Source organism: Kogia breviceps, chromosome 13, assembly GCF_026419965.1.
Source record: "Kogia breviceps isolate mKogBre1 chromosome 13, mKogBre1 haplotype 1, whole genome shotgun sequence".
In the NCBI taxonomy this organism is placed as follows: Eukaryota; Metazoa; Chordata; class Mammalia; order Artiodactyla; family Physeteridae; genus Kogia; species Kogia breviceps.
Window position 1 is genome coordinate 58,731,085 of NC_081322.1, and position 23,865 is coordinate 58,754,949.

At 35.1% G+C, this 23,865-nt stretch overlaps 1 protein-coding gene across 7 annotated transcripts in view; it reads left to right on the plus strand.

Moving 5' to 3' along the window:
• The first annotated feature begins 8,978 nt into the window (after nt 1-8,978).
• Nucleotides 8,979-23,865, plus strand: part of LAMA2 (laminin subunit alpha 2) — a 608,480-nt gene continuing 593,593 nt past the window's right edge. For 6 of the 7 annotated variants that reach the window (XM_059083775.2, XM_059083777.2, XM_059083778.2 and 3 more), the window contains exon 1: nt 8,979-9,296. In XM_059083775.2, coding sequence (XP_058939758.1) covers nt 9,167-9,296 — 130 coding nt within the window. In that variant the 5' untranslated portion in view covers nt 8,979-9,166. The remainder of the gene's footprint in view (nt 9,297-23,865) is intronic. The other variant, XM_059083774.2, reaches the window with a different exon arrangement.

A 23,865-nucleotide genomic window follows, 5' to 3' on the forward strand; every position in this document is an offset into this window, starting at 1 on the left:
AAAACACTTAATCTTAGCCAAAAGGCCAAGAAGCGATTAATCCACAAAACAAAAAACGTTATTCTTCAAAGGAAGAAATCAAAGTCCAGACACTCAACAACATAGAATTTATAATACTTCATCACTTTAACAGTCAGTCAATAATTACTAGACACACAAAGAAGCAGAAATATATGATCCATGGTAAAAAAAAATATGTTAAAAATATGTTGATAGAAACAGAATCAGAAATAACAGAGATGTTTGAATAAGCAGATAAGAACTTCAAAACATCCATTGTAAATATTTTCAAAAAGTTAAAAGTTAAATTTGAACACAAGAAGACTAGAAAAGGGAAGCATAAAATTAAAACTAACAATTTGTTTACTTAAAAAAGTGCAATATAAAACAGAAAAAATGTACTGTAAATGGGCTTGAAAGCAGATTAGATGCTGAAGAAGAAAAGATAACACATAGTGCTATAGACTGAATGTTTATGTCCTTTCAAAAATCATGTGATAAAACCTAATCTCGAGTGAGATTAGTGCTCTTATAAGAGAGACCCCAGAGAGCTCCCTTACCCATCTGCCATGTGGTCTGTGAAAAAGGAAATAAACTGTCACCATACACTGAATCTTCCAGCCTCTTGACCTTGGACTTCCTAGCCTCCAGAACTCTGAGAAATAAATTTCTGTTGTTTATAAGCCACCAAGTCTATGATAATTCGTTATAGCAGCCTAAACAAAGACACACAGATACAGCAATAGAAAGTAACCAAACTGAAGCACAAAGAGAAAAAAGAATTTTAAGAAAATGAATAGAATGAGAACTGATCTCAGAAGTAGAGGCAGACAGGGGTGGGAAGGACATAAGAGATTATAGAAGAAATTATATAAATTTTCCTAAATTTTATGAAAACTCTAAGCTCACAGTTCCAAGAAGTTCAATGATCCGTAAGCAGTATAAACATCAAAGAAATCCATATCAAGGTACATAATAAAAAAATGTACCAAACCAAGGATTATATAATAATCTTAAAATCAGCCTGAATAAAGAGAAACAAAAGCATAATTACAGACTTGTCATCAGAAATTATGCAATCTAGAATATAATGAAACATCTAAAAGTTGCATATTGCATGCCATTTATATATACACACAATATATGTACATATATGTAGACCATTATTTATAATAAGGTATGATGTATAATAGTGTTATTTTATCAATGTACATATGTACTAGACATATATGTGTATATACCACATATATACACAATAGTACAATAGTGCAGATATAAATAGAATACTAAAAAATAATTATTCAAAAAGAAAGCAGAAAAAGAGAAAAACAATAAAGAATAGATGGAAGAAATAGAAAACATAAAAACTGGTATATTTAACCCAATCATATCAATAATTATATTAAGTGTAAAATGTCTAAATAAGAACTGCATGATAGAACTTTCAGTTATAAAAGAAATGTTCCTTGTCCACATATAGCCTATATTGTCCACATGTGGCTTTTGAACATTTGAACTATGGCTAGGGTGAATGAAGATTGGAATTTTTAATTTTATTTTAATTTATTTAAGTTTAAATTTAAACAGCCATATGTGGTTAGTGGTTATTGCATTAGACAGTGTAGGTCTAAACACTCCAATAAGAAGGAGTAGTTATCAGTCTAGATGAAAAAGCAAGATTCAATTATATATTGGCTGTAAGAGACACTCTCTATATATGAAGATTCAGATTGAAAAGTAAAGGATGGATAAAATATGCCAAGCAAACATTAATTATCAGAAATATGGAGTAGATATATGAATAATAAGAAAATGGATTTTAGATGAAAAATATTGAGATAAAGAGAGATTTCGTAGTGATAACAGATTAAATTTTGAGGAAGACATAACAATACTAGTGTGTATACACTGAGCTTCTTATTACACAAAGCAAAATCTTACAGGATTGTGGTTGTTTTAAAACATACCCACAAATTTTTCGATACTCTTTCTTCAAAAGGTGGAGGCTAATGCCCCATTCCTTGAGTGTGATCTGTACTTATCCTGCTTCTAATGAATAAAATTTGACAAAAGAGATGGTATGTGATTTCTGCGACTAGGTCATAAATAGCATTGTAGATTCCTCCTTCCTTTCTTTACCCAAGTGAAGAAAACCACCAAATAAATGGTTCTGAATTCCTGATCCATAGTAACTTTGAGACAGTAAATGTTTATTATTTTAAGCTTCCAAATGTGGGCATAATTTGTTATGAAGCAATAGATAAGACTGGAAAGGTAAAATAGAAATATCAATAATTACAGTGGGAGATTTCAATATTTATCTCTTAGTAATTGATAGACCAAAAAGCAAATGAATAGTATTAAAAAACCCACTATCAACCAGTTTGACCTAATTAACCTTTATAGAACTTTCCACCCCAGAACAGCAGAATGCCATTGTTTTCAACTGAATATGGAACATTCATTAAGATAGACAACGTGCTAGAATTAAGAACAAGTCTCAATATATTTAAAAGTATTTAAATATAATCTCTGACCATAACAGACTGAAACTATAAATTAATGACAATAAAATATCTAGAAAGACCTCCAAAAATTGGATATTAACAACTGTCTTAATCCATTTCAGCTGCTATAACAAAATATCATAGACCGGGTAGCTTATAAGGAACAGACATTTATTTCTCACAGTTTTGGAGACTGAGAAGTACAAGATCAAGGTGTCAGCACATTTGGTGTCTGGTGAGGACCTGCTTCCAGGTCTTTTTGTTGTGTCCTCACATGGTGAAAGGGGGGCAAGGGAGCTCTCAAGTCTCTTTCATAAGGGTACTAATCCTATTCATGAGGCTCAATCCTCATGACCTGATCACATTTCAAGGCCCTCACCTCCTAATACCATCATATTAGGCATTAGAATTTCAACATATAAATCTTGGGGAGATACAAACATTGAGACCATAGCAACTACACACTTCGAAATAACACATATGTCAAAGAAGAAATCACAAAAGAAATTTTAAAAAATCTTTTGAATTGAATTAAAAAAATTTTAAATTCCAAATTTGTTATTTGTAGCTAAGGCTTTACTTAGAGAAAAATTCAGAGCTTTAAGAGTCTTTTAATAAATATTAATATAAAGTTATAATAGTGATATAAGTTATATAAGAAGAAAGGTCTATAATTAGTGATCTAAGTTTCCACCATAAGAAGCTAAAAATCAGACTGAAGGAAACCTAAAATAAATAGAAGGAAGGAAAATTTAAAGATACAAGGGAAAACGAATGAAACAGAAAATTGACAAACAATAAAAAAAAAAATCACTGAAACCAAAAGTTGATTATTTGAAAGAATGAATAAAATTGACAAGCTTCTATGAAAAAAGGCTGATATAAAAAAAATAGAGGAGGGACTTCCCTGGTGGCTCAGTGGTTAAGAATCCGCCTGCCAATTCAGGGTACACAGGCTCGAGCCTTGGTCTGGGAAGATCCCACATGCCGCGGAGCAACTAAGCCTGTGCGTCACAACTACTGAGCCTGCGCTCTAGAGCCTGCAAGCCACAACTACTGAGCCCATATGCCACAACTACTAAAGCTCACCTGCCGTGAACCCATGCTCCGCAACAAGAGAAGCCACCGCAATAAGAAGTCCATGCACTGCAACAAAGCAGCTCCCACTTGCCACAACTAGAGAAAGCCCACGTGCAGCAATGAACACCCAATGAAGCCAAAATAAAATAAATAAATAAATTTATTTTTTTTAAAAAAGAGGTGCAAATTACCAATATCAGGAAAAAGGTGTCATTTACTACAGATGCCATAGACATTAAAAAGATAATAAAGAAATATTAAGAATAATTTATGCCAATAAATATGACAACTTAGCCAAATAGATACATTACTTAAAAGATACAAATTATCAAAACTGATTCAAGATAAAACAGAAAATTTGAATCATTCTATACTTAAATAAAACATAGAATTTGTAACAAAAAATCTTCAAAAAGAAGAAGTGTGGACTCAGATGGTTTCACTAGTATGCTCTATAAAACACTTAGGGAGGGCTTCCCTGGTGGCGCAGTGGTTGAGAGTCCGCCTGCCGATGCAGGGGACGCGGGTTCGTGCCCTGGTCCGGGAGGATCCCGCATGCCGCGGAGCGGCTGGGCCCGTGAGCCATGGCCGCTGGGCCTGCGCGGGAGAGGCCACAACAGTGAGAGGCCTGCATACTGCAAAAATTAAAAAAAAAAAAAAAAAAAAAAAAAAACCACTTAGGGAAGAAATTGTATAAATTCTATACAAACTCTTTCAGGAAGGACGATATTCCAACTAATTATATAAGGCCAGCATTATTCTGATACCAAAACCAGATATAAATATTACAAGAAAAATTACTATAGACTAATAACCCTCATGAACACAGACATAAAAATACTTAATCAAATACTAGTAAATCGAAACCAGCAACATATAATAGGGATAATCTCTCATGACAAATTGGGGTTTATGCCAGGACTGTGAGTTTGATTAACATTGAAAAATCAGTTACTGTAATTCACCAAATAGAGAAAACTATTCACCAAATAGAGAAAAATGTTTATTTAAATAGATGCAGAAAACCATTGTCCAAATTTAATACTCTTTTATCACAAAAACTTTCAGTAGAAGAGTGGAATTTCCTTCAACTTCATAACAAGCACCTACTGAAAACCAATAACCATCACCATAATGGTGAATGAATGACTGCTTTCCACTCTGATCAGAAATAAGGCAAAAAACATCTATTCTCAACACTTTATTCAACTTTTTACTGGAGGTCACATCCAGGACAATATGGCAAGGAAAAAATATAAAAGATCTACACATTGAAAAGGAAGAAGGAAAATTGCTTTTATTTTGGAGATCCTGTACATGAGGTATTCTAAGGCATCTACATATAAGCTACTTGAAGTTATTTTAACAATTTTGCTGGATCCAATGTATATAACCAAAATCACTTGTATTACCATTAGTATGAAAAAGTAAATTTAAAAATACTGCTTATGATAGCATCCAAAAACATGAATTTTAGGAAGTATGTTGAAGACATAAATTGAAAACTGAAAAGCACTGCTTATAATACTGAAGATGTGAATAAATGGAAACATGCTATATTCATGGATCGGAAGGCACAGTATTGCTAAAATATCAATTTCCTTCCAAATTTAGCTATAGATTCCACTCAATTGCCGTCAAACTCCCTATGACACTATTTTTGGGGGATGGAAATTGACAAGCTGACTTTAATAATTGTATGGAAATGCAAAGGACCTAGACTAGACAAAAGAGTTTTGTTTGTAAAACAAAATTGTAGGATTTACATTACTTAACTTCGAGGTTTCTATAAAGCTACACTAATAGGGCTTCCCTGGTGGCACAGTGGTTGAGAGCCCGCCTGCCGATGCAGCGGACAGGGGTTCGTGCCCCGATCCGGGAAGATCCCACATGCTGCGGAGCGGCTGGGCCCGTGAGCCATGGCCGCTGAGCCTGTGCGTCCGGAGCCTGTGCTCCGCAATGGGAGAGGCCACAGCAGTGAGAGGCCCGCGTACCGCAAAAAAAAAAAAAGCTACACTAATAAAGACTATGATATTGGCATAAACTATCATATATATATATTTGGATATATGAAACGAGAGTCTAAAGTTAGACCCACATTTGATCAATTGACTTCTATAAAAAGGGCCAAGGTAATCAGATGGGAAAATAATAATTCTCTCAACAAACAGTACTAAAATGAATGGATATCTGCATTAAAAAAAAAAAAAAATCCCTGACCTAAGGCATTTACTTCATAGCAAACACTAATAAATCAGAAACCCAAGACTATAAAATTCCTAGGGAAAAATACAGAAAGCAAAGATTTCTGAAATGGGACACAAAAACTATTAAGCATAAATGAAAAGGCTTAATAACTGGAATTTACAATTAACTACTTCTGCTAAAGCAGTTGTAGCCTCACAAACTGGCCCCAGTACATGGAGGGCAAGAGGAGACAGAAGAGGCAAACCACTGAGGATTTGTAGGTGGCAGATTTAACAAGCAAGGGAGGCTTGTCTTGTGCAGCTGCAAGATGCATAGATCTCCATACCAGCCTGCTGGAATCCTAAAGTTTATATGGAGGCCTTAGTTGGCTTCAGTCACATATACCGTCCAGATGATCTCAACAACACATTACTGTTTCAAGGGTGTGTCCTAGAGGCCGCTTCTAGTGGAGGGAAGGCAGGCAGCATTAATGCACTTTCCATGGATAGGGAAGCAGGAGAGGAGCCTGCAATTGCCCGGCTCAACCGGCTGTCATCTCCTCCCGATGACCTCCTCCAACAGTAGTCGAGAAGTTGAAAAGTCAAGCCACATACTGAGAACAATATGCACTACATTAAGTATATTTGACAAAGGACTTTTCTCCTGAATTTATATTTAAATCTTATCACTTAATAATAGTATGGCAAATTAAACAATTAGAAAAATGAACAAAAGATCTGAATAGACATTTCACAAAAGAAAGTCATAGGAATGCCCAGTAAGCCCTGAAAACATTTTCAGCATTACCAGAGAAATGCACATGAATAGGCCAGTGAGATACTAGTCACTAAAATTAAATAATTTCAATTATTGGTGTTGGCAAAAATGCAGATAATCTGGAACTCTCATATACTACTGGAGGAATTTAAAATGATACAGCCATACTGTAAAACAGTTTCATAATTTCAATTATATACCTACCAAGACCCCCGATAATATCACTCTCAGGAATTGAGGAATATAAGCATATGTCCACACAAATACTGTATTCAAATATTCATAGCAGCTTTATATTTAATAGCTCAAAACTGGAACAGTCCAAATGTACTTCAACAGGTAAATATATAAACAAATTTTGATATATCCATACAATAGAATACTATTCAGCAATGAAAAGGAAAACACTACTGACATAAAGTAACAATACGGCTATACTTGCAGAACACTGTACTGAGTGAAAAAAACAGACACAAAAGATTATTATTTTATTATCCCATTTATATAAAATTTGTGAAGAGCTAAAATAATCTATAGTGACAGAAATCAGATCAGTGGTTGCCTGTTTCTAGGAATGCTGTTTGGGGAAATTATTGCAAAAGGGCAGAAAAGAAAACTTTGAGGGAATGATAGAAATAGGCTATATTAATTGAGTAGTTGTCAAACGGTTGTTTACATTTTTAAACATATCAAATGGATGCATTTATTTTGTGTAAATTGTACCTCAATTAGGTTTATTTGAAAAAAAGTTATAGCTCTAATAGTACTGGTTTTGTATCTTAATTTTGGTTAAATAATTTTGTATTTTTTTTCCCTGTGTTGAATCAAACAAGTAAAGTTGACAGCAGAGATCACAGTCTTATTCTCAAGGTGTGGGCCATTTTCCATTTTGCTTCTACAATAAAGAAAAATTGATTTTACAGTTTCCTAGTACTAATATTAATAAAACTCGGAAAGATGGGTAATATTGAGGGATATTCATTCACTTCAGTACCATTTGGCCAATGGGTCTCAATCAATCCTATTAGGAACAATACCTCCTTTATTTTAGTGAAAGGAAATCCATAGATAATATCACCTAACTTCAATATAATATTTTTAAAAAATCAATGTAAAATCTTAAGTATAAAATAAAGGGGAAAAATGTTATCTATATAAAACCATATGTATTTCAATGTGTAAATGTTCGGGTAAAACCACCTTAGCAGGCAAAATGAAACAGAAGCGTGAACCTATTCCCAGAGTCACCATCAATGTGACAGGTGGGGTATTGTTATTGTCCTGTAGTCAATACCATGAGCAGAACTGTTATCAGTTATGTGATTTTCTGAAATGGTTAAACAAATCCTCATGAGGTTAAAAAACACAGACATATTCTTTCCTCAATTTACATAATAGATGCATCCAGGAAAATAAAAACTGTGTGAAAAATTTTGTTTGAGTGCAAAACAGACTTACATTGGGCTTCAAATATAATGCAAGGGTTTTTACCTGCATGAATGTCCAGCGGCCCTTTCAGACCTGCATGGGGGACAATTTATGGTGTGGGACTGTCCCACCCATTGTGGGACAACTAGCTCTCTGACCTCACTGTATACTGATGCCAGTAGTACCCCTAGTCGCTGAGTACACCAAAAGACATCCTGCAATTCTCATAAAACCCCAGTAAGGAGCTGTTCCAAACCTTATGAGAACCACAGACCATAAAAAAACAAACAAAGAAAGAAAAAACTAGTAAGGAACTGTCATCTGAACATGGGGTGTTAGAAAAACTTGCAGAAACTCTGTTGAGTTAAATTCTGTTTCATGGAAACATGAAATTTTGAGTCTGAAGGGAAACAGATGAAAAGACCTTTTATCCACTTTAAATAAATGTTTCCTAACTGAACGGAAAACCTTAATTTTTACCTTTATGTTGGTCATAAACATTGCAGTGGTTGAAGGGGGCTTGTTTTATTTTGTCCTCCCTTTGCTGCCTTGCCAGCAGTCTACCAAGCAGTAAGTCTCCTTGCCTGATTGCAGCATCCCCGGGACCACTTTCTGCCTCCTGGTAACTTCGCAGTCAACGAGACCTTTGGATAGTCTTACCACCAACGTGGATCACCTGGATCCACAGTCCTCGCACACAGCTCTGCCAGGCCTTTCTCAGGAGGTAATCTACTCAGCTTCGGTAAAGACCCCAGCTGTGCAGATTTCCCACAAGTAATGCCTTCCATGTGGAGGGATTTTAAAGATCACAAACTGCTCTCATATCAATTACTTTCTTTAACTTAAGTTATAGTTAAGTTAACTTAACTTTAAGTTAACTTAAAGTTAAGTTCAGTTAACAGATCAAGCCAATCCCTTCTCAGAGGGAAGGACCGCCGTAGGAAAGGCGTTTTTCACGGAGGACCCTTTAAGGGCCTGGGCCGGGACGTCCGTGGGGCGAGGGCCCGGGAAGGGGGAGGGAGGGGGAGTGTCCTCTTTCTCCCCCCACCCTCTGGCGCCGGCCGCCGGCGGGGGCTGTCTCCTTCCTTACCCAGCAGCTGCGGCTCATTCGGCTCACAAGCTCTGGCCAGGGCAGAGGGCGGCAGAGACGCCGGCTCCTGAGAAGTGGATCTGCTAGGGCCGCCGCAATGCCTGGAGGCGCCGGGGTCCTCCTGGTCCTGCTGCTCAGCGGAGGCCTCGGGGGCGGCCAGGCACAGCGTCCGGAGCAGCAGCAGCAGCAGCAGCAGCAGCGGCAGCCACCGGCGCATCAGCAAAGAGGTACAGTCGAGGCACGGGCTCCAGGTGACACCCTTTGCCGGGGCCCGCGGCCCCTCACGGGTCCCTTCTTCTCACAGTTGCAGGCGAGGGACCGCTTTCTTGCTTTGCCCTTGAGGAGTGCGGTTTGGGGCAAGAGCGGCTAAGCTTGATAAAAGTTCACTTTCAACTCCCTGAGTTCACGGTGTAGGGGGAACTGCCTCCCTCCCCCAAAAGAACACGAAGCGCTTTTCATGTTTCATTCGTTTCTAAGCGGACTTGCTATCACTATACATCCTGCAAATTGATTTCCTAAATCTCTCCAAGAGGCAAACTTTTAACCAATTAAATGTTTTTTAAAAGTTTCTCCCAATTAGATTCCATCCCTACGTAGAGAGCTTTCCCAATCTGTGATTCGTCTTGGAACTTAAGTGAGGGCAGCTGATACATTTTTTTTTTAAGGACTTTGTTTCCAACTCTTTGAACGGGGTTTGTAAAGGCGTTAAGCATGTGGATTTTTTCTTTCATGGCAGTGTTGCTTCCAGCCTCACCTTTTCTTTACGCACATCCTATTTTAGGTATCCTATTTTATTATAGTGAAATGTCTCCGCTTGCTTAAATACACATGAGACCTCTATGTCATTTGTATTTTAATTAAGACCACAGTGACCAGATATATCCTTCACGGGACTTCGGAAAACAGCTGCACTTAATGTAACTCAAATTATACTCCTCAGAGCGCTTTAATGTTTATATGCATATCATTTCTGGAACTCTTGGGAGACTTTGAAGAGTTACTTTATGATCATGAATTTTAAAAGAAGCACATGTGCAGCGTTAAAAAAATAATTTATAATACAAAATTTCAGAAATCTTTTCTGTAAGTTAGAAAACATGTATCAAATTTTAAAAATTAAGAAATATTTAAGGCTTGGTTTCAAATATCAAAATATTTACCTTAAGAGTACAAAATCTGGAGATTAGTGCTTTTGACAGTTTTGATGAGGGTGAATCTGTCAAAATTTTGAAATATACTTATCCCTCTTTTAGTTACCTGGAATAAAGCTATGTCTAACAGTTCTGATAGGTTTTCTGCTTGTAATATAGCATGTCTAACATTACTATTTTATTTTAAAAGGAGTAGAAAAAGCACTCGAAGCTCCTTGCTATAATAATAACCTCTTGATTAAAATTCTTAGAATGAAAGTGATCTTAAGTTCACTATAAACTTTTTTCCTTCTATTTTTGCTTTTCCTTCTTTGAGAAGTAAAATGGGGTCAATGTGGCTTAATGAATAGAATTTATGAGAGTGAGTTGGAGAATATCTTTGGCAGCTGGGTTTTAAAAATACTACTTTTAAATATTAGCTTAATTACGTGGTATGTTTTAACAATACATACTATTTTAATACTGTTAGGCAGCTGGGAGTGAAGAGACCAAGATCACCAATCCTCTGTTCACTTGGAGTGGGCAGAAGCTCAAAGCATGCAGAGTAGGGATCAAGTGGGTTCCTGACAATTTCCCATAGTGTGCTCCCCATCCCCCTTTTCTCTTATTCTCTCTCCCTTCCCATCCCCCCTCCCCAGGTTTATCTGAGGTAAAATTACCTCTGATTTCTATGGTCCAGGCACAAGATGAAGTGAATTCAGAAGGGAGAATTTATACTGCCATTCTGTTGAGAGATAACTTGAAGATTATACACAATAAGGAATTCTATACAAAATAACTATAGCACAGAGTCTACTATATACACTGCTAAATTCTGCATTCTAACATCAATTATTGTGTATTTTATAGATTATTTGCAATATGTTTAGAGACTGGATAAATGGTTAAAACTTGTTAATATTAAAAGTCTACGTAAAATATATTTCATAATGCCTTAAATTTGTATAGTGCTTTATAATTTTAAAATGCCTTATATATGTGAGATTATTTCACCTCCAGCCATTATTTATTATTGTTGGACATATTTAAAACCTGGGGCTTGGAATAGCTGTCTCTTAAGTTCATGCAAATGATAATAACTTAATTTTTAACAACTAAGAGCACTTCTAGTATTGCTTTATGCTAAAGGGAACTTTATAAGGAACTTTATGCTAAAGTTCCCTTTTTATAGTACCAAAGTTTCTTTCCATTTAATTTTTGAGGCCATGTTTCCTTTTCAATGCCATTCTGTTAAAGCAAGCTCTCAGTGAAGATCATTGAATATGAGTTTGATTGAACAGGTGTTTTCTTGGCTGTCATCAATTTTCTCTTTTCAGTTATACTAGCACCGACCTTCCTGACCAAGAATTGTTTAGAATGAGTTCTGTTTTCCCTTATAGTATGGTGCCAGTTTACTAAGAATGTTGACACGAAGCAAACTTTTTCAGATATTGTAACTAAGTTAGAAGCTTAAACAGGTTTTTAAAAAATTATTTTATTTGAAATCTTGTGTAGTTTCTAGAACACACTGAATTGTAGTATGAATAGCATTGACTCAGCAAGAAAGATATTCCAAGGAAATTCCTTAACTAAATTGAAGATTGACAAAATAGGAAAACGATGTAGTCAGAGTAGTTCTGTTTTTCAGCAAGGCAGCAGAAAAAATCTTTTCCTCACATCTGTGTAAATAATATGTGGAAATGGAAATGTGATAGTAGGTAAATTGCCACTGATTGAAAACAGTTTCCAAAGACTATTGCATGGTGGATAACGGTCAATTCAGAAAGAAGTTTTTTTAGGGCTGTGACAGAGGTTTCCTTATGTTCATTTGTCTTGGTAATGGCTTGATGGAAAATAAAATCCAAGCATATGACAACTGCAGGTGGTCCAAAATTGATTCAGGTAGCTAAGCTGGTGAATATCAGATTCAGGAATCTATAAATGTCTCTATAGCCTGGTCCATGAATAGAACCTACATGGAGTTGGTTTTATTATTTGTATCCAGATGTTAATTTCATTTTGCTTTCTTCTGGAAATTTGTTTTCTCCTTTATATGTACAGGAATGAGTACAAAGACAGGATGAGAAAGGCAGCCTGAGTTGCCGCAAGTTCAATATGAACATATAGTGTGATATGGTGACAGAAAAATTAACTCAATTTTATAAAAAACTCAGAAGCAGGTAGGTTTGTTTAATATCCATTTGGGTGCTTCATTAACAAATGGATGTAAATTCAGAGAAGGGAGAGTAGAATGGTTAGAAGTCTGAAAAGATTTTCAGAGGAGAATTATTCCAAGTAAAGACTGTTAATTTGGAGCAGGAAAGACTTAGGAAATCATAAGATATATCTTTGAATTTTTAGAAGGGTTGTTATTTGGAAGGGAGACTAAAATATTCTTTCTAAAGCCTGAACTTGGATCCATAGAAGAGTGTGACAAAGAGGAATGTTTGAGTTAAATAAAATGGGAGGAAACCTCTTCCCTCTCCTCTCCCTTCCCTATTCTGAGCTCTTCAGAAATAACTGGGTTGTGCTGGAGCACCCAGCTTCTGGAAATGTCCATGCAGTGATCAGATGTGCAGCTTGTCAGAGATGATTTAGGACTGAATGCCTCTACAGAGAGGAAGTTAAGACTCATCAAGTCTCCAGTCCTTTTTCAAGTCCAAGATTCTAGTATTACATTCTATTGTTTTCAGAATGCATACTTGTATTTGAACTTCTGAATTCTTAAAAAATGTCAAGAAAGTATTAAATGAATATAAATGTGTTTTTAAATGTCTTCTGGGATTTAAAATAAAAATATGTTTGAGACGATCCTCACTCACGTTTGGCAAGAATACTTAAAAATTTAATATGGAACATCCACATCACCATAAATTGCACAGTTCTAAAACATCTCGTGCTATAAAATGTGAGAACACTTTATAAATTACCAGAGAACTTTTCAGGGGATTTATTGTGGCAGTAAAGCTGGAATTTATTTTTTTTGATATTTTCTTTTGCTACACATGTAACTTGTTGGCTTGTTCACTACGTACTGGCCTACTAGTTTGGTAAAAATGATAAATAATAGATAAATGTATGGCTAAGAATAAGAATGTATTCAACATCAACTATTATATTATGAATGTGTTAGAATTTTTTAAAATGACATACATTATATATTATATTTCAAAAATATATATCAATGTATGCAGATTGCTGATATATCTTATTCCTAAAATATTTTTCTTCTAAGATTTCATGCAGAGTGATGAACTGAATCTGTATCAAGAGTTGCTAGGGATTATGAAAGAACTGTGCCTGCTCTGCTGATCCTTTCTTAGTACACTTCAGTTACTGTGGCTCCTGAGAGATGGGATAACTGTCACCTCACTGTAATAACTACACTCTTCACCTTCTTCAGATATAATTATTTAACAGCTCAAATAGATATCCCAAGAGTTCTACCCAGATATGACTGCTGTAAGAAAAACATGAATTTGTTTTTTGATGGGATGGATTTATTTAAATAAGAAGAATTTCTGAAGTAGTATTTGGAATTTTGACACCTTAGAATTATATTGTAATAGGTACTACTCAAAAAAGTTTACTTTTTGGTAGATTTCACATCCCAGTATTTTCTCCATTCCCATTTATCTAAAGCAGATCATTGCCACTATTTTTCTATTCATACATTTAATAAATACTACTTATTCATTGACAGTGACTAATGCACTAGACTTTTCAGTGTGGACCTCTGAGACTGAATCATTGTTCTTTCTTTTAATCCAAGTATATTTAGCAGTGAAATATAAAAAGAAATTCACTTAAACTTTGTATGAGGTCTCATATCTTCTTTCATAATCTGTTTTAGAATTATGGAACTACAATTGTGGGCAACAATGGAAGAGGAGGAATAGAGGTCTAGTGGGGTCCAGAATAGGGAAAACTAACTTCAACCTAGCCTATACATAACAAGATTTGTGGGGTGGCTAGCTGTCTAAGTTGTAGAGTCCAAAGGATGTATCAAATGCACACTTGAGTCCAGTCAGCATTAGCTATCCAGTAGGATTCTGTCATGTGGGTAGAACATATCATGTTTCCAAGAGGATAATTAAAAAAAAAAAAAAGGTGACTCCACGTCATCATCTGTCTAGTTTGCAGTAGGTCCTTATTTAGCACCCGGAGACCCAGTGGAAGAGATCAGGAAGAAAATGTTGTCAATGGCCAAATTGTTTAGTTTCTAATCTAGAAGATTGGGGTTTAGGATTTGTGTAGAGTCACAACTTTGAATTGGGTTGCTAAGCGGGAACTACGGCAGAAGCCTAGTTGCAGTGAATGAGAAAACAAGGTAGAGGTTAGAGAAAGATGGCATCAGATTGGCACATGGTTCTCAAGACTCATGCCAGGCTTGTATGCCAGGCAGACAGAAAGAAGACAGATTCTGGGCTGTACCCATTGGTTAAGACTGAGTTCAAAGGTCAGAATTTGAGCAGGAAATTGGTGGGGTTGGGCCTATGTGTATTCATTCATTGGTTAATGAATGAATATGTTCAGTAAGTAAAAGAGAGCCAAAAACAAAACAAAAAAACCCCACACATGTATCCCTGCTCTTATGGAGTTTATATTCTAGTTGAGGAGACAGAAATATGATGAATATATAATGAATAAATAATATAATGAATACCTATATTGTGTAGAATGTAGAGGGTGATGGATTCTGGACAAATACAGCAGGGTAAGAGGAGTCAGGAGTTCTAGGAGTGAAGGATGGTTGCTATTTTTAAATAGTGATAAAGGTTGACCTCACTGAGAAGGTCACACTTGAGCAAACACTTGAAACTGATGTGGGAGTGATTCATACAGATATCAGCTTGAAGGGTAGTCTGGGCACAGAGAACAGGCTTATAAAGGTCTAAGGCACAGTTAGAAGGGACAGAGAAGTAATGGGAGGCTAGATCATTGTAAAGATTTTGCCTTTTAATCTAAGTCAGATGGGTGGTATTGAAGAGTTTTGAGTAGAATTAAATGAACGAATGAAATAATATTTTTCATCTCAAGCAGCCTCTAATCCGTTGGACTAGGCCAGTAGTACAAATGTAGGATTATTTTAAATTCATCTCCTGCCCCAAACCTTTTCTTCATAGAGCATATTTAAGTGACTTCATTTCAGAGCATTCCACCTAAGCAATCTTACCATTGGGAAGCTCAGATGTGTCTTTGTAAAATTTTTTTTTTCTTTTTTTTGCTGTTGGCATCTCACTTGCATTCCATGATTAAAAGAATATCAATACCTCAAAACTGCTCAAGTGCAAGGAATTTCTACATATCCTTTTATTTTGTCCCAGTGTTCTTAGAAATACTGCATAGGTTTCTTAGAGTATTTTTAACTAATGTGCACATTAAAACAAAAATTATCCACAATCCCACGAGGATATGTGTGTACCTTGGAGTTCTCTTTTTTTATTATTCATTTCCGTATCAGAGCTAAAGTTTAGATACTGTTGTTAAAAATGACACAATGATGTATTGATCTGATGACTTCTTTCATGAAATGAACTTTGAAATGTTACCTATTTTTACAATCAGAAACTTTTTCTACGCTCTGTTTCGATTTTTATAACTTCTTTAAGGGTCTCAGTAAGTCTTGTAGTAAGCTTTGGAATAAAGTAACACAATTTTGGCCTAAGTTCTGTCATTTAGAACAAACTTAAGTGAAGAAAATTGTATAGCTTCTTTCCCTCCCTTCCTCTCTTCCTTCCCTCCTCTCTCTCTCTCTAATCTCTCTCCTTCTCTCCGTCCTTTCCTCCCTCATTCCTTTCTTCTCTCCCTTCCTTCTTTTCTCCTGTAGTACCATGATTGTGAATACAATATGGTTTTCGAAGAGATGATTCTAACAAATATAACTGTTTAGAAGATACGAAAGGCAAAACTTTGCTTAAATCTTTCTTCTTATTAAAAGCCATTGATAATTACTATCTAAAGATAGTTTTGAGACATAATCTAAACTTACGTGGTGATTTAAAGCTAGGGGGTTGCCTGCCAAAGATGTAGAATATGAATAAAAAATAGTGTATTTCCAGTCATCTTGAATGTGGATTTTAATATGGGAGCTTTATCCTATTTGGCACATGACATTTAGAAAAAGATCATAGAGGGTAGTCTATTAGTGGTTTATTACTCATAGCACTGGCTTTCTGTAACAGGACTAATCTAATACAAATAGCAAGTTCATCTGTGCAAATTCTGAATGAGAACACCTGAGCAACTATTTCATGCCTGGCACTTGGGAAAGGCACCTTGTGCAATGTTAACTACGTCTCTCCTTGTACGGTCCTCTCATCTGACCACTGGGCTGTGCCATTTCCTGAGGCTCTTTGTTTAACTGCATCTTGAGTGCCAGATGCTTTAGATTGGTTGAATAGTATCTAGTGCATTGTGAATGTTAACACATTCATTTACATAGCAAAAATTTTTAGTAGGTTAATATAATTATCCTCATTTTATAGAAGGAGAAATTTGTCAAGGACAAACACAAGTTCCAATGTTAGTTTTAGAATTAGAAATCAGAATATGTTCCTGCTCCTGATTTTATGGATCCTAAGTTGTCATCTCTTTTGGAGTTTTAGATCCTTTCTTATCTTTTATAAAATACCTCAAAAATCATATTTTCATTTCTAAGTTATGTTAGTAGTCTAATCTTAAACTGGAGATTCACTAGGTATTATGTAAGAACAAGAAAAATAAAATGTGTAGTCTTCAAAACTCATTTTCATTTAAACACATATACACACTACTTAAAACTATGCAGACATACACACATTACTCAAAACTATGCATAAATTTAAAAGTATTCATCAAATTTTAGTCTTTAAATTCTTAGGATTTGGATTATTGGGCACTAGACTGTGAGAAAGTATTAATTGATTATTGGCTTTTCTGCAGTTACCTTACAGAAATTACTTCAGCAGGCTAGAAACATAATGATATTTATTATACAAAAGATTCTTTAAAACATAGTCACTGTGTATGTCTGTGAATGAAAAGAGCAAGAATCAAATAGATACACCTAAGAATCAGAGCAGAGTGAATCTCAAAATTCCTTCTGAAAAAGTGTAGAACACTGGCATCTTCATAAAAAGATTTAAAACATTCTATTTGAAGTTGAACCTCTCAGTTAAGGGAGAAAATTTTACAAGCCTCTGAGATTTTGAGAGGATGTGTATGCATGTACCATTTATAGTTTAACACTCTCACAGTACTTAATATATTTAGTATATTCCAATGTGATTTGTTTTTTTAAATCATTAGATTTTCAGTTTTATAAACAAAAGTATAGAATAAGGGAATCTAAAAATTTTCAGAATTCTGAATTTGCAGAAAAGTCTAGTTGCCTTGATAAATGATTGTGGACCACAGAATAAACTGTAAATGGGATCATTATATTTTTCAGCCTGGTAGCTGTACTGTTAAAACTCTAAGGGTAAATCTTTTTAAGTTGCTTGTAACATATAAGGTCCTATTCTAAAGAGGAAATAAGCTTAGTCGAGCTTGCCACATCAGATATATTTTTCCACAAGTCTGTATAGCTACCCCAGTCTTCTGGCTTATTGCCTGCTATGCCTTTTTCAATTACTGAATAAGGCTGAAAGTATGAAGGAGAACACAAAGTCATGCAATTGTCATTTCAGGTAGCTGCTTCATCTCATTGGTTTGTTGTGAGGAGTATATAAAACATAGAGCATGTATTAGGGACTCAATGTGAATTTTCAAAATGCCTCAAGAAAAATGAATTAAGTCTAAAAATTGTCATGGTGTCTTCTGGCTTAAAGCAGCACTTTTTTCCTCCAATACTGTGGTATACCAAACTCAGCTGAGGTTGTTTATGGAGGTATTTGCTCATATACTTGAAAACACAAATGTATGAATTCAATTTTAATTGGAATTTGTGTTGTAGTATTTCGCTATTCTGAACTTCATAGATTAGCTTACAAAAATACTCATTAACATATACGTATTTTTTTAGTTAAAGTATAGTTGATTTACAATGTTGTGTTAATTTCTGCTGTACAGCAAAATGCTTCAGTTATACATATATACATTCTTTTTATATTCTTTTCCATTATGGTTTATCACCAGCTATTGACTATAGTTCCCTGTGCTACACAATAGAACCTTGTTATTCATCCATTCTATATATACTAGTTTGCATCTGCTAACTCCCACTCCATCTCTCCCCCACCCCTCTCCCTCTTGGCAACCACAAGTCTGTTTTTTATAACATATATTTCTTTATGTCTTCAATTTCCATATACATTCCTCTGCTTTGAAGATAACTTTGAATAGCAGAAGAAGTATAAACTTGGGAGATGGAAAGTATTTTCTTACTGAGACCAAAACCCTGAGTCGACAGTTTAAATTTCCTATTAGCAAAATAGAATTAAGCTAGATAATATTTGTGAAAATATTTGGCATTTAATCAGTAAATATTAGCTAGTTTCTTCTTATTTGATCACAAAGCTCAAAATGATATTTGCAGTGCAAATGACACCCCATTAGCTTAAGAAGAGCAAAATATTCTAAAAGCTTCCTTGAGTAGACCCTAAGAGATTATAGATGGTAAACTATGTCACTGCAGAGTGACTGAAGAATTCTATCAAGGTCACACAACAAGTCAGTAATAGAGATAGGAAGAAACACAAGGTCCTATAATTAGCTAATAGTTACGTTAGTAGATGAATGTGAGAAGTGATTTAAACAGGCAACAGAATGGAAATTTTAGCAGTACTTTGTGGCTTTTTATATTTCAAATATATAATAAACTTTTAAAAGGAATTTCTCAATTCTGGACATGAATTTATTAGGGATTGATAAAGTACTTTTTAAAGACGTTTAATATATGTAATGTGTTAGAAAAATGTATGGCACATAGTAAGTGCTTCGTAAAGATTAGTTATTATTTTCAGCCTGTGAAGCTTGTCTTCATTAACATCTGCTTGAGTAGAGATGACAATTCAGCATGTTTGACACACAATGGAAATTAATTTCAGGATGGTCTTCAGTGCAAAGGCTAATTGGATTGTAGAAAAGCTCTCAAGATAGATCCTCTTTATTTTGACTCTCTCTATTCACTAAGGTGAAAAATAGTCTTGGAACACATTATTTAATATCAACCTGAATAGGGAGAATTTTTAGTGTGTCTACCTATGTGTTAAGTCTAATGGTAAATTACTAAAAAAAAAAAAACAGAAGCTACCTCAGGAAATCATGTAACCCCAACAGATCTCTAGGGAAACCTGCTTTTTAAACTTGGGAATATCAGATTTTGAAAATTAATTCAGACAAAACACTTCCTATAGGCCCTTTTCCTATTCAAAAAGTTTCAATCATGCGTAACATGTAATGTACAACTATTTAATTTTTCACTGTGGTAAACTGGAAAAATCACTGGATTTGTAATTGGAACTCCAGGATACAGGTTTTGTTTCTAGATCTTCCTAAAGCTGTAACCTTAAACAACAGTTCAGTCATTTAACTACTCTGAAACTCAATTTCCATCTAAAAAAATGAGAGCATAATGTTCAAATCTATCTCATGGGGTTGTTATAAGAGTTAAATAAAATGTTCCATACAAATAGTATTATTAATACTACTACTCTGTATTATAATAAATGATAGGTTTGGTCAAAGGCATTGTTGGTTTATAAAGTTTTTCTTCACTCCCTTTCTTTGATTTTTTTCCCCCTAGTAGCTCTTAATACACTTAGTTCTTGTATATTGAAAACCATGGCGCATCTTCCTTCTATTTCTTTTTTTCTTTTTTTGTGACATATCTCCCGGTAACACAGAAAAAGTAAATTGGTATGGAAATGAAGTATTTAAAATGCATATCCTATCTTTATTGGGTTTTTTTTTTTTTTTGTGGTATGCGGGCCTCTCACTGTTGTGGCCTCTCCCGTTGCGTAGCACGGGCTCCGGACGCGCAGGCTCAGCGGCCATGGCTCACGGGCCCAGCCGCTCCGCGGCATGTGGGATCTTCCCGGACCGGGGCACGAACCCGTATCCCCTGCATCGGCAAGCGGATTCTCAACCACTGCGCCACCAGGGAAGCCCTCTTTATTGGTTTTGTAAATAGCTATAGATACACTTTGTATACAGACAATGATATGTTTAAAAATTCTTCAAAATACTTTTTATTTCTCTTTATTATCTTCCTCAAGCTGGTATAAAATATTTTTCACTCAACTTTCAAGAACTGATTTTATCCACAGGCTTCCTAACATGTGCTACCTAAGACGTGCTAAGAAAGCAACACTAACCTAAAGTTCCTATCCATCTAGGATCTGAAATTTTAACTTTAGATCCTTTGCACAAAACATTGCACTCTCAGACCATTTTCCATATTCTAGGAGATCCCTACTTTTAAAAATCATTAATTAATTAGTTTATTTTTGGCTGCGTTGGGTCTTCGTTGCTGCACACGGGCTTTCTCTAGTTCCGGCGAATGGGCCCAGTCTTCATCGCGGTGCGCGGGTTTCTCATTGCGGTGGCTTCTCTTTGTTGTGGAGCATGGACTCTGGGCACCCGGGCTTCAGTAGCTGTGGCACGTGGGCTCAGTAGTTCTAGCTCACGGGCTCTAGAGCACAGGCTCAGTAGTTGTGGCGCTCGGGCTTAGTTGCTCCGCAGCATGTGGGGGTCTTCCCGGACCATGTCCCCTGGATTGGCAAGTGGATTCTTAACCACTGTGCTACCAGGGAAGTCCCCCTGCCTTTGTTTTTTGAATTAACAAATGACTGCATTCAGGCTCTTCTGAACGTAATTCCATAGATTAGGTCAAAATTGGTTCATGTATATAATTAATCTGTCTTGTTTTATGATTTTCAGCTATGTAATAAATTGAATGACCAATCCAATCTTATACAAACTTCAAGAGCTATTGCTGTTTCAGAAAGCTAGAAGGGCATATAATTAACTAGTTCCTCTTCCAAGATCTTCAGCTATGTGATGGTTAGAAATTAATATATTAAGTTTCATAATAATAGGATTTTTTGTCTTGTTATTTACTGCTCTGTCTCTTGTCTGGTATATAGTAGGCACACAATAAAACTTATAAAATGAATGAAGAAGCCACTCTTTTTGGACAGACTAAAAGAGTTCCCTTTAAAAATTGTTGTACATGTATTATTTTTCCTAACGCTTTCATAGTCAAAATGAATATTTTTATAAGATATACATTTCAAAAAATACTGAAACACAGTGTGCACAGATACAAGGTATTGCTATCAATGCCACTTAGGTGATAAATAAAATATTTTAGAAATATTTTAGAATACTTTATTTTGCTCTTGATGCATGTTTTTTTTCCCTAAGGATATTCCAGTGAGAGCTGAGCAATTTTTAAGCTTTGGATGAGGAATGCATATTTCTTTGCTTAGTGAGACCTTTTCTATATGTGAGGTCTTTTTGGATGAGAATTATAATACAAAGGATTAAAATGTTTACCAGCTATCATTTTAGATATGTTATAGACACTAATATTCAAAGTTCCCCACCACTTTCCTTCCTAACTCTTCCACTTTACAAGCTTGGAAAGGATTCCTTTTTTTACTTTTTCCAAATTAATCTGTTTTCATCCATTTTTTGCAGAAAGGTAATTCTCACCCTCTCTGCCTTTACTAAGCTCTTTGAACCATCAAGACACCTTTCTTTTTCCTCACCCACCCTGCTTTTGAACACCCTACATTCTCTTGCACTTTTAAAACGGAGTTAAAAGCTCCTTTCCTCCAAGTCCTCAGGTGTGAATCCACCTGTGTCTGATCACTTCTGTAACGTTAGTCCCACATATCATTACGTATAGTGTAAAAATATGCATCATATTATGTATGTGAAGTTTTTCTTAGTTGTCTTACTTCATCTATGTGTTTATGAGCTGAGAGTGTGGGATGGGTAGGCATTTCTGTTGAAATTAGATGTGTTTTCTTCATTTTATATAATACCAATTGAAGCACTAGTGATTGAATTCTACGTGAACTCACCAGGCCAGGGCAATATTTTCAGCTGAGATTACTTAAAGGGAATAGAAAAGTGGCTTGCCACTCTAATTTTTATTCTCTTGGTGTATATTATTCATAGATGAAGAAACAGTAAAGTGACTGAAAAGACAATATAAATCAAATAATAAAAAAATTCTGCAGTCAACTATAGAATTATTAGCATACTAGAGAATTTCTTTCAAGTTAGGTGTTCTGCTACAACTGGGAATTAATATTAAATGGTTTAAAAATTTCTGTACAGTGATTAGCTAGTATAACTTTAAGATAGAGCAGATCCTATAAACTAAGTTTCTAAATTTAAGTAACTCCATAACATAGTTATCATGATTTCCTTGGAGAGATAAAATCAAATCCTTTCTGATAGCCTTAATTACCGCCTCATTTTCCACCATGCTGCTATCATATGCTTTACATTTGTGTAGCATCTGGCATCTAGGATGTTTTATTGTTTCATCACCACTTCTGTGCCTCCACACAAAGCTTTTGAGTATTGTTGTATATAGCAGTGTACTCCTACAGTTGGAGTAACATTGGGGTCAATACTTAAAATGAACGACTTAGCCTGATCAAAATAAGAATGGAGATATAGAATCCCAGATTTTCTAAATCCCAGACGTGCATTTCAGTTCTATATAAATTCTTCTTTCTAGTATGGAAAATAGCAATTTTTAAAAGGAGAAAGCTAATATGAAAATTGCAGCATTATAACAATATTTAGGGAGGGTAGGGTTAAGATTTTTGAAAACTGACTCTATAGATACTCTATAACAGGTTTTTTTAATTCAGTCAAAAATGATGGTTTCTCATGTTCTCCAGAGAGAAACATCCATTCATTTTATCTGTGTGTTTAAGATAATTCTTGTTCCTTCTATAACTTAATTGAAGTGTTTAATTCATTTTTTACATTCTGTTCATAAATACGACCAGACACAACTTAGAATATGTATTCTGTATTGTTTTATATTAATACACATGTATTTTCTGTCTTTCTTGGTAGACTTGTATATGGTTTCATATACTGGGGAATTATAAACTGAATTTATTATAATTCACTGAGTAAAATATTGATGTTAAAATCTAATGTTGTTTTGAATATCACCTTTGAGAGATACTGGAGACTTATAGTGAAATCATCATTTCACTAAGATTTCTTTCTAATAAGACATTCACCATTACTGGAATTATATTTTATGCATTACATTCCATTGATGTAATTTTAAACTTCCATTCTACTTCACTATAAATGGAATTTCATTATATCTGACTCTACAATAAGCGGGTTACAGTATCGTTGACATTTAGTAGAATTACAGATCTTAGTGTCTTTGTACACTGCATTAAAATGCATTATGTGTGCTTTCAGTTCTGTTTCAAAGAAACTACTGTTGATTTACATAGTTGTTGTATAGAGGAATTCTGTTAAACTCCATTGCTTGATTTAATGGTGGCTTTTTTTTTCCTTTCTGAAATCATTCAAAAATATTTCTTCGTGTAGTTGCAACTATTGTATAAAAAAGGTAAAACTTATGGATTATAAATATATTTGCATGAGTTTTCTCTAACAGTAGGTCTTTTATAAAGCCTTTGTGGAACTTAGCAGTAATTGTAGCTTTCTCTTGTAACTTTCTTTTATT